The sequence below is a fragment of the Scyliorhinus canicula genome, chromosome 21, assembly GCF_902713615.1.
Source record: "Scyliorhinus canicula chromosome 21, sScyCan1.1, whole genome shotgun sequence".
Classification (NCBI taxonomy): domain Eukaryota; kingdom Metazoa; phylum Chordata; class Chondrichthyes; order Carcharhiniformes; family Scyliorhinidae; genus Scyliorhinus; species Scyliorhinus canicula.
The window spans coordinates 58,663,830-58,676,113 of record NC_052166.1 but is presented as its reverse complement, the minus strand read 5'-3'; the positions used below and the strand labels follow the sequence as shown (position 1 = coordinate 58,676,113).

At 52.7% G+C, this 12,284-nt stretch overlaps 1 protein-coding gene across 1 annotated transcript in view; it reads right to left on the bottom strand.

Moving 5' to 3' along the window:
* The window catches only part of LOC119955579 (hemicentin-1-like), a 291,695-nt gene extending 289,152 nt beyond the window's left edge, over nt 1–2,543 (bottom strand). The window contains 2 exon segments of the mRNA XM_038781912.1: nt 1,325–1,466; nt 2,301–2,543. Coding sequence (XP_038637840.1) covers nt 1,325–1,466; nt 2,301–2,466 — 308 coding nt within the window. The 5' untranslated portion in view covers nt 2,467–2,543.
* Between the last annotated feature and the right edge of the window lie 9,741 nt (nt 2,544–12,284).

The following is a 12,284-nucleotide window of genomic DNA, read 5'->3' as shown; positions in this document are numbered from 1 at the left end:
GCCCATCGTCTGCACCGGCTTTCCAAACGAGCAATTCACTTTGTGCCATTATGCCCGTAACACTGCATGTTCTTCTCGTTCCGATAACCTCATTTGAATACTTCAGTTGAACCTTTCTCCAGCACATTCTCAGGCAGAACATTTCAGACCCTAACCACTCGTTGCGTGAAAAAGTTTTCTCTCATGTCGCTCTTGGATTCTCTTACCGATTACTTTAAATCTCTGCCCTCTCGCTGATGGATGGGAACAGTCTCTCCCTCTCTACTGTACCCACAGCCATCTGAAACAATGCTTGAATGTCTGATTAATCCAACCTTCTGGTGTAACAATTCGGAGGCTTTAACCAAAGCACACGTGGACAACCGGTCCAGTGTAAGCAGTAAGGAAGCTAGCTGGGAAAAAGCTAATGGCTGTAATGGTGTAGGCTGGGCCTTTATACCGCAAAGTTAGGGCTTCACCATGTGTACGTCCAGCGCTTGATCTTTACCAAAATCATTTGGATTAGATTCAGCCAGGGGCCGTTTAGCACAGGGCTAATTTGCTGGCTTTGAAAGCAGACCAAGGCAGGCCAGTAGCACGGTTCAATTCCCGTAACAGCCTCCCCGAACAGGCGCCGGAATGTGGCGACTAGGGGCTTTTCACAGTAACTTCATTTTATGGGCTGGTTTAGCACAGGGCTAAATCGCTGGCTTTGAAAGCAGACCCAGGCAGGCCAGCAGCACGGTTCAATTCCCGTACCAGCCTCCCCGAACAGGCGCCGGAATGTGGCGACTAGGGGCTTTTCACAGTAACTTCATTTGAAGCCTACTCGTGACAATAAGCGTTTTTCATTTCATTTCATTTCATTTCTGGTTAATTGGCGGCTGGCTGAAGCTGGAAGAGCATCTTTAAAGGGATCTTTGCCAATCTCGCACAGACAGAAGACTTGGATTCCAGACAGTTACAACTGGACCAGTCCAGGTGGGGTCCAACGGACCAGAACAAATTAACTATGACTGCAAATTAGATGCAACATAAATGTTAAAATATTCCATATTTGACATGATGATCTGGAGCGGGATGGAGATTCTCTGTCCCAGTTATCTCAGTTGTAGCACTCGCACTGCTAGGTACACTGGGGTGACTGAACTGACCATCCAGGAAATGGATCCTGAATCTCCCCAGTCGGGTCCAGCGCATCGGGTGGGGATGTGAGCCGCTGAGGGAAGTTGTTCAGTACAACATGTTGAGCTTAGTCTATCAGTATTCACCCACTGTGAGGCCCCTCCAGCCCTTCCTCCACTTACAGCTTCAGTGAAAGATGACTAAATTCCAAGTCCCTCACCTGTCGTTATTCTTCACAAGAGCACCCTCATGAATCCAGGTAACTGCAGGATGTGGGTAGCCAGTGGCATTGCAGTTGATTCGGATCTCCGCCCTTCTCAAAAAGCTCTGCACGCTGGGATTGACAGAAACACGTGGGGCCTCTGCAAACAAATACATAAGAAGGTTCCGGAAGGATGACCCGTCTCCATTTATTACATTAAGACAAAAGCTGAAAATGCTGGAAACGCGGACAGAGAAAGAGAGCTAACGTTTTTGACCTGAAGAGTCATTGACCTGAAATGTTGACTCCATTTCGCTCCCAACCTTCATTTATAGCTTTTAGACTAGCAGCAGCTGTAGGGTTTGGATTTTGTTGCGTCTTTGGTTAATTTTATCATCCCATTAGCACAGGTCCAATGTGAAACTCTTCACTACCCTCTAGAAAAACCCAATGTAACACCTACAACCCCTCCCACCACCTTCCAGGGTATTTACAATGAGGATGAGGTGAATGGCTGCTTGACAATACCATAAATTACACTAAAATGCAAGCGGGAGAAGAAAATATTCCCCTTAACAGAAGACAGAACGTCATTAAGGACCAGCAAAAATAAGTTTCAACCTCACCAAAAACCTGTCAACATGTTTATCACCATTGAATTAATGGTTTCACTGGTAACTTAGTACACAAGGCCATTCTTTAGTATTCAAAACACATCTTCCACCCAATGTCCCTTCCTACTTCTTATTTCAAACTCATATTAAACTATGTAATTCGCTCAAACTATTCTATCCACATTCATCTTGAAACTGTAATTCAGGTCTTCTAAAAGTCCTTATTCCCAAAGAGTTCAAGCTAAACCACCTTAAATCTTTCGGAAGAAGTTACAATACCCAAACCATCCAATTTGTTCATCTCTCTGCTTTCCTTGACGTTACTGAAATGGTTACTTTACAGCACTGAATGTACGGAGATTATGGAGATCCACTCTTACCATGAACAAACACCCACACGGAAGCTCGACTTGATCCCTGGGTATTGACGGCCACACATTCATAGCGTCCAGCGTTCTCAGACTGCACATTCCAAATAGCCAGAGATGAATTACTCAAAGGAGTGACGTGCCCGTTGTCATCCTGAATCTCAGTCCCATCTTGCATCCAGGTAATGTTGTATCGGACGCTTCCAAGGACTTGGCACGTCAGGACCACCTGATCTCCTGGGAATGCTGTGACGTTTTGAGGAGTCTCTACAGTCGGAGGGGGTTCTGGGGAGAGAAAAAAGCGAACTAATTAAGTTTACTGGTGCCGTGAAATGAGGATTAGCTTATCCCACACCTGCCACTCTTATACATCCCGTCAGAGGTTTCAGTGAGCGTTTGGCAGGGAGTCACAAATTCTTGATAATATAGCTTGTTGTGTTATGCTTCTTCATGTAGCATAAGCTGCTTCCTTGATGTATGCACTGACAAAGGAAGGTTCAGACTTGGAGATAGGTTTAACACATTTATTGAACAGTTAACAATTCTCCTACTTGAGTTTGACTCTCCTGCTGATCTAACTCAATCTAACTAACCAGTCTGCTCTAAGCCACGCGTTGGGTGTGATGCTTCCGATCTGCCCCTGTGTCGCCTGTGGAAAGAGAACGAGCATGTGTGCCATGTCCTTTTATATGGGTAGCCCCCTTGTGGTAGTGTCACCTCTGGGTGTCTTGACTGCCCATTGGTCGTGTCCTATCTTACTGACCTATTGGTTGAATGTCTGTGTGTCATGATGTCTCTGGTGCTCCCTCTAGTGTTTATTTAGTTGAAGTGTATCTACATTAACCCCTTGTGTATTTACAGTGATGCATATCACCACATAGCTCACAGGGCCGTACATCATGGCGCGTCAGTCAACCTTTAATGCTTCACAAAATCCTTCTAAAGAGTGATTGACTCACAGGCTAAGTATAAAATGCGAACCACTGGTGATGGTGTAGGCGATCGCCATTTCGAAATGCAAAGCAACACCAGTAAATTCAAATGAAATCAGTGTTTCACGTTTTATTTATTGAAATAATTCTGCAAGGTTAATTTGTACCACGGCCATAACGTTTTAAAAAGTATCAAGTTCATCGTCTTTGAAGGCAGGTTTCAGGTCTCACTTTGAGTCACTTCGGCGATGGGAAGGACCCCACACGGGGTCAGATTTGGTGTATCCGGTTTCAGAATCATCCCTCCAAATCAAATCACCTTGCACTCCATCCACTGAATTTGATGCACCTAATCTTTGGGGCAATCTGATCTCTTGGTTGCCGGGCAGATTAAAATTGACGGGTGTTTCATCCATGTTGCCGATGTGACAGTCTAGGTCCAGGTTGCCGCTTTCTGATGTTGAATCGCTGGAAACTGGTCATTTTGGTATTGAGCTCTTTTGGGATTCTCCGAGCGATCTTGGTCTTCCTGCTGCAACACTCGACATTTTTGTTCCATAAAGCAGCGAAACCAACCAACCACTGCTCTGAAATCTGGGCTGGTCTCGGGGCCTGATATGGCCACTGAAGTGCATCTGCGCACACGAGACGGGATTCTCCGCCGCCGGGCTTCTCTGTAGCGCTGGTTTCCCAGCGATGTGAGGTGGCCACATAGAGGAATCCCATTGACAGCCGGCGGGAACAGAGAATCCTGCTGCTGGCGAGGACGTGCCGCCCAGGATCTCGCGGCTGGCAGACCGGAGAATCACGCTAATGGTATTTCTGATGATGACAGAACCATTCCAACAATTTTGGAGGACCCTTTCTCATACCATGCTTCCCAAGGTCAGACCATTACTGGATCTGGTTTAGCACAGCGGGCTAAATAGCTGGCTTGTAATGCAGAACAAGGCCAGCAGTGCGGGTTCAATTCCCGTACCGGCCTCCCCGAACAGGCGCCGGAATGTGGCAACTAGGGGCTTTTCACAGTAACTTCATTGAAGCCTACTTGTGACAATGAGCGATTATTATCTTGTTCCCATGGTAAATTTGGTCTTGGACATCTTCCTCAGGGTGGTTTTCTTCTTCTATTCTCGCACCAGTTGTTTTACTAACAACCACTTCCCCCGCTGCAGCACAGTTATTTGACAAGTTTGCAAACGCGACGACATTTAGCACAAAACCAGCTTTGTGCATCATTCTTGTTGGCGGAGAGGGCAGCACGGTGGCCTAGTGGTTAGGACAACCGCCTCACGGCGCTGAGGTCCCAGGTTCGATCCCGGCTCTGGGTCACTGTCCGTGTGGAGTTTGCACATTCTCCCCGTGTCTGCGTGGGTTTCGCCCCCACAACCCAAAAATGTGCAGAGTAGGTGGAGTGGCCACACTAAATTGCCCCTTAATTGGAAAAAATGACTGGGTAATCTAAATTTATTTTTTTTTTAAATAAAAATTCTTGTTGGCGGAGGGCCCAGTTCTATTTGCCGGTCGCCATGTGCGGCCTGCACTTTGTGGGCGAGTCTTAAACCCCCATGCATCCTCTTGGCAACATGGCCGGGAATGGTTCATTGATGCATCTGTCGGCTTATACCTCGAGTCAAATCCTAAACCTGCATCCTGAGGTGAAAGATTGAGGGCCACTCCTGGGGCGGGATTCTCCGTTGCCCGTCGTAACGCGGGTTTCCGGCGAGAAAAATCGGTGTTAATCACTCCGGCGTCGGGGCCTTCTTTAAGGCCGCTATTCTCCGTTCCCGGAGGGGCCAGCAGCTGACTGACGCGATACGCGTCAGTTTCACCAGCTGCGGAAGTGGTGAGACCCGGCGTTTTTTGGAGGAGGAGGAGGAGAGAGACAGACCCGGCATTTGGGGGGGGGGGGGGGTGGTTCCGGCATTTGGGGGGGGGGTTCCGGCATTTGGGGGGGGGGGGTTCCGGCATTTGGGGGGGGGGGGGTTCCGGCATTTGGGGGGGGGGGTTCCGGCATTTGGGGGGGGGGGTTCCGGCATTTGGGGGGGGGGGTTCCGGCATTTGGGGGGGGGGTTCCGGCATTTGGGGGGGGGTTCCGGCATTTGGGGGGGTGGTTCTGGCATTTGGGGGGGGGGGTTCCGGCATTGGGGGGGGGTTGCGGCATGGGGGGGCGGGTTTGGGGGCAGCGGCGTGCAGAGAGGGGGGGCGACGGATGCCCGGGGCCAACGCACCGTCGTCCCCCCCTCTGAACGCCGCTGCCCCCTACCCCAACCACCCCCCCTCACCACCCCACCTCCCTCCCCACCACCCCTACCTCCCTCCCCACCACCCCTACCTCCCTCCCCACCACCGCTACCTCCCTCCCCACCACCCCTACCTCCCTCCCCACCACCCCTACCTCCCTCCAACGCCCCTACCTCCCTCCCCACCACCCCTACCTCCCTCCCCACCACCCCTACCTCCCTCCCCACCACCCCTACCCCCCTCCAACGCCGCCTCCCATCTCTCGCAACGCCGCAACCCCCCACCCTCAACGCCGCAACCCCCCCTCATCGCCGCAACCCCCCCTCATCGCCGCAACCCCCCCTCTCAACGCCGGGTCCCCCCCTCAACGCCGGTACCCACACCCCGTCCCCCTCCCTCTGAAGGCCGGTACCCACACACCCCCCCCCCTCTCTCCTCCTCCCCCCCTTCCTTCCTCCCCCCCCCTCCTTCCTCCTCCCCCCTTCCTTCCTCCGTTAGTGGGGGGGGTGTGCGGCGTTAGTGGGGGGTGGGGGTGGGGGGGTGCGGCGTTGGAGGGGGGTAGGGGGGGTGAAGGGGGTAGGGGTGGTGAGGGGAGGGGGTTGGGGTAGGGGCAGCTGCGTGCAGAGGGGTGGCGACGGTGCATGGCCCCGGGCATCCGTTGCCCCCCTCCTCTGCACGCCGCTGCCCCTACCCCAACCCCCCCTCACCACCCCTATCCCCTTCACCACCCCTACCCCCCTCCAACGCCGCACCCCCCCACCCCCCACCCCCCACTAACGCCGCACCCCCCCCACCCCCCACCCCCCACTAACGCCGCACCCCCCCCCCACTAACGGAGGAAGGAAGGGGGGAGGAAGGAAGGGGGGGGGACGGAGGAAGGAAGGGGGGGAGGAAGGAAGGGGGGGGGACGGAGGAAGGAAGGGGGAGGAAGGAAGGGGGGGACGGAGGAAGGAAGGGGGGGTGGAGGAAGAAAGGGGGGAGGAGGAAGGAGGGGGGGAGGAAGGAAGGGGGGGACGGAGGAAGGAAGGGGGGGAGGAGGAAGGAAGGGGGGAGGAGGAAGGAGGGGGGGAGGAGGAAGGAAGGGGGGAGGAGGAGAGAGGGGGGGGTGTGGGTACCGGCCTTCAGAGGGAGGGGGACGGGGTGTGGGTACCGGCGTTGAGGGGGGGGGACCCGACGTTGAGGGGGGGGGGGACCCGGCATTAAGGGGGGGGTTGCGGCGTTGCGAGAGATGGGGGGCGGCGTTGGAGGGGGGTGGGGGGGCGGCGTTGGAGGGGGGTGGGGGGGCGGCGTTGGAGGGGGGTAGGGGTGGTGGGGAGGGGGGTAGGGGCGTTGGAGGGAAGTAGGGGTGGTGGGGGGGTGGTTGGGGTAGGGGGTAGCGGCGTACAGGGGAGGGGGCGACGGTGCGTTGGCCCAGGGCATCCGTAGCCCCCCCTCTCTGCATGCCGCTGCCCCCAAACCCCCCCCCGATGCAGCAACCCACCCCCCGATGCCGCAACCCCCCCGCGATGCCCCCCCCCATGCCCCCCCGATGCCGCAACCCACCCCCCCGATGCCGCAACCCCCCCGGATGCCGCAACCCACCCCCCCGATGCCGCAACCCCACCCCCCCGATGGCCGCAACCCACCCCCCCGATGCCACAACACACCCCCCCCGATGCCGCAACCCACCCCCCGATGCCGCAACCCCCCCCCGATGCCGCAACCCACCCCCCCCCCGATGCCGCAACCCACCCCCCGACACTGAACGGCGTCAACCATCATCAATGGTTGACGCCGTTTTAAAGCAACTGTGATTTTCGCCGACGTGACCCGTGGCCACGTCGGCGGGACTTCGGCCCATCCGGGCCGGAGATTTGTGGAATCTAAAAATATATTGACATCCCGCCGGCGCCAGCTGTTTTCAGAGGCTGCCGGCGGGATTTGCACAGCGCCGGTTTTTGGCCGGTGGGAGATTTAAAAACCCGGCGGGAGCGGGAATAACGCCGCTGCCGGCCGATTCTCCGACCCTGCGTGGGGTCGGAGAATCCCGCCCCTGATGTGAGTATGTGAGTAAATGGGCATTTATGAGCTGAAAAATGGGGGGCGCGATTCTCCCAAAACGGGAGAAATCGTAAAGCTGCCGTAAAACCCGGGCGGGTTTGACGCCAGCGCGCCCCTTCCCGACCGGGGACCGATTCTGGTCCCCGGTCGGGGCTAGCAGCCCGACACCGTAGGCTCCGGCAAGACGGGCTTAACGAAAATCATTAAGCCCGCTTGCCGGAGTTAGCGCCGGCTGACGCGTCATATGACATCAGCCGCGCATGCGCAGTTTGGAAGACTCCAACCCGCGCATGCGCGGGTGACGTCATCGTGTGTTTGCGCGAAACCCGCGCATGCGCGGGCCGGGTTGCCCCTCAGCCGCCCCGCGAAAGGATACTGCGGGGCGGCGGAAGGACAAGTAGTGCGCGGGCATCGGGCCCGCTGCCCGCGATCGGTGGGCACCGATCGCGGGCCCATGGCACCCTTGGCACGGCCGTGGTACGGCCGTGCCAATCGGTGCCATGGTTATTAATAGCGAGTTAGTCACGCCGTTTTTACGAACGGCAAGACCAGGTGTGTTTGCCGTTCGTAAAAACGGCGTAAAGGGCTGGGACTTCGGCCCATCTAACAGCTGAGAATCGCTGCCGGACGTAAAAAAACGGCGGCATCGATTCGGGTCGGGACTTCGGCGGGGGGGGGGGAGAATAGCGGGAGGGCGGCAAAAATGTCGGGAAGGCCCTCCCGCTATTCTCCCACCCGTCGTGGGGGGCGGAGAATTTCACCCGGGGTGTCAACTTACACTTCAAGTTTAGGTCGAAAGATGCAGCTTTCTGCCGAAACATGGGGTTGTCTTATACACTACAATGTACGGCAAATACAAGATACAAGATACATTGACAAGATACATTGACACAAGATACATTGACAAATTACTGGGGGTAACCAATGCCCATGGGCCCAACCTCGATACGGAGCTGACACATTCAGGAGAGGGAAGAACAGTGTTGAGTAAAGAAAGACAAAAATAACTGTGGCCCAAATACTCAGTCCTCATTCGCAGTTGGGATTTTCCGGTGCTACTGAAAGTGAACGGTGCTTTGGCTAGGATGCCAAATTTTCCATTCTCACTCGCAACGAGTCCCGCCATGGATAGGATCCCACCCTACGTCTTAAAATCTGGCCTGGTGCATTTTTAAAGTAATTTTCTCCCCTCCCGTACTGAATACAACTGACACAAGAAGCCACGAGACATGGGTAGCCAGTTAGTCAATCACAACCAAGCCTGGTCTCACAGTCAATGTACACACATGACTCGTCAACATCTTACTCAATGGCAAACAGAAGCTGATTTGCACATCCCTGATTTTAATGGCTCCACCGTTGACGTCCTTTCCATCAGCCTGGGCTCTGACCTCTGGAATTCCCTCCCCCAACCTCTCTGCCTCCCTATCTCTCTCCAACTCTCTAAACAAGCTCTTCGTCACCTGCACTGATGTCTCCTTACGTGGCTGGGTGTCACATTCTGTTTGATAATCACTCCTGTGAAGTATCTTGGGTTTTTCTAAAGGTGCTTTATAAACGCAAGCTGTTGTCGCTGTCATGTGACTGACCCTTTAAGAAAGGTTTTGTTTGATCATAGGACTATCGTACAGCTTCAGTGATGTAATTTGTGGGTGGAGCTGGGCTGTGGCTGTCAGGTGAGAGCGGGTTTAGTGTTTTGGTTCTATTTTTGGTTTGTAGGTATGGATTGGAGGAAGTTTCCCTGTTTTCCCTGTTTTTATTTTTAAACTGTTCCAGTGAACTGAAAGCACATTGGGTGTGGCAAACCCTCTTGGTAACTTTAAAGATAGAGTTGCTTTCCGGAAGGAATTTTGAACCTGCTGGTTAGAGGCTGGATCTCAGGGAAAGGACCAATCCCATTGAAGTGAGATTACAGGATGCTGGGCCACGCCCTTGAAAGGGGTTTTGGTTTATTGGATTTTGTATTGAATTGGAACAGTTACTAAGGGGGATTCAGTAAGAGTTATATTGCAGCTGTTGTGTTTTTTTCATGTTTGTAATTGATAACACATTCTTGATAAGTGTTTTATATATGTTAACTACATTATTATAATAAACTTTGTTTTGATAAAAGTGCTAGGAAGTCTGATGAATCACACCTGAAGTGAAAGCTCTGGTGCTCATCGTAGCCAAATTCAACATAAAGGTTATAGGTCAGGTGAGCTTCATAATAGACTTTGGAGTTTCTAAGTCCTGGCCCGTATCATCGCAAATGCAAATCATAATGGACATATTCAGCACCTCAATGCTCAACACATTAGGTTCTACAGGTAGGCAGGTAGAGCTGAAGGGTCAGTGTCTGATCTAAAACCTGGATTTAATCCCAGGCCTGAGCGGTGAATGCAGGCTGCCCTCACCCTGATCACCAAGAGTCTGACCAAATGGGCAATGTCACAGTGGAAGGGGCAGCCTCCCGAACTCAGGGCCGAGGCACTTCACCGGGGAAGTGACACCACTTAAGCCACGATGCCTCTGAGCTGAGGGTATTTGATGCATCACCAACAACATCTCAGCCCCCGCCCCGACCTCGTCAAGTACAAGAGAGCTTGAGCCAGAACTCACCCCCTGCTTACCCGTCCAGGCGTGAGCTGGGGTTACAGGGGCCAGGATGAGTAGCCAGGTACACAGATTACCAGCAGTTCCTGCGCCCGGTCACAAGGTGATGCTGACGGACAACTATGTGTGTTGCCAGGAGTGCAGAGCACTGCAATGTGCTATGTAAGCGTGCAATCACTAAAATCACTTGCTTCAGAGTGAGGCCAGAATGAAGAAATAAGAACTGGCTTGTGGGAAGTGGCTAATATCATCAACTTGTTACTAACGTTGAGATTCATTCACATCACAATGAGAAATCAGACATTTCTGCTCGTCAGGCGCATCAGGTATTCAGTACCACAGCTCTGCAGACTCCACACAAGCTGCTGTGATGTCCTGAGCGATGTTATCTCAGCCGCAGTCTATAATTACAGAAAAGGAATCAGTGGCTTGACAGTACAGAGCTGGTTTATCCCTGGGTGGAGAGACATTCTGTCCAATCCCGTACCAGCCTCCCCGTACAGGCGCCGGAATGTGGCGACTAGGGGCTTTTCACAGTAACTTCATTTGAAGCCTGCTTCTGACAATAAGCGATTTTCATTTCATTTCATTTTTTTCAATCTTTTCCTCCTGCCCTCCGATAGACAAATACAAGAATGCCAAATTTCAAACCATCACAGCAATTCATACCACAGGGAAAAAACAATGCTGATTGGGTGTCAAGACCACTTTGATAGGCCAAGACATTGCCATGAAGAAAGCGACAGGGAAACTGTAGGTCCCTCAAGTTAGGGGGTAATTGTAAAAAGGTATGAGGCTTGACTATGTCCCTTGTGGAATATGTAAGCAGCACGGTGGCACAGTGGTTAGCACTGCTGCCTCACAGCGCCACAAACCCGGGTTTGATTCCAACCTCGGGTGACTGTGTGGAGTTTGCATGTCCTCCCCGTGTCTGCATGGGTTTCCTCCGGGTGCTCCGGTTTCCTCCCACAGTCCAGAGATGTGCAGGTTAGGTGGATTGGCCATGCTAAACTGCCCCTTTCTGTCCAAAGGTTGGGTGGGGTTATGAGGTTACGGATATAGGTTGGGGGAGTGGGCGTAGGCGGGTCACTCTTTCAGAGGGTCAGTGCAGACTCGATGGGCAGAATGGCCTCGCAGGAAATGTCCTATTTGTTAGTGCTTAATAATTCATTTGGTATTTTCTTGAAACTGTTTCTGAAACTTTCTCTGAAAAATTCTGGTGATCAGGAAACAAACCTCAGCGGAAATGAGGGTGAATCCTGTGCCTCCCTGGATGAGGGTGGGGAAGATCAATCCTCGGCCAACTTCCTGCGCAGTTCAGGGAGCTTTGTGCCTGAAGTTCCCATTTCCATTAGGTGGGTCCCAACCGTCTAGCATCGGAATGCACTCACTGATCATCCACTAAAGTGCTTTCCACCCCACTGCTGCCCTGTTTTCCAAGAGGTGATGAGCCATAGAGGAGTGAGACAGCACTTGAGTCGTCCCTCCCCTATTCCCCACCTGCGATGGAGCACCTCCATTCTGCCGCTCGACAATTCAACAAGCTTTCAGCTCTTGATAAGAACCTAGTCATCAATCAAGGCGCCAACCTTGGGCATGGGCTTGAATCCTTCTCAAAACTGGATTTTAATGCAGGCAAGCTGGAGGTCACCCGTTCTGAAAATGAAATGAAAATCGCTCATTGTCACGAGTAGGCTTCAAATGAAGTTACTGTGAAAAGCCCCTAGTCGTCACATTCCGGCGCCTGTTCGGGGAGGCTGTTACGGGAATCGAACCGTGCTGCTGGCCTGCTTGGTCTGCTTTCAAAGCCAGCGATTTAGCCCTGTGCTAGAACAAAGTACTTTCTAAACAGTGAAGAGCAGAGAGTCAGACCGATGGAATTCTCCACCATGGAAGGTTGTGGAAGCCAAGTTACTGAATATGTTTAAAAAGGAAATAGATAGATTTCTAAACTCTAACAGCATCAATGCAACCTTGTGTTGCCCTATTATGTATTTTCTTTTATTTCCTTTTCTTTTTATGTACTTAATGATCTGTTGAGCTGCTCGCAGAAAAATACTTTTCACTGTACCTCAGTACACGTGACAATAAACAAATCCAATCCAATCCAATGGGTAGGGGAGAGCACGGGAGCATGGCGTGAGTTTAAGGATTAGCCATGATCATATTGAATGGCGGAGCAAGC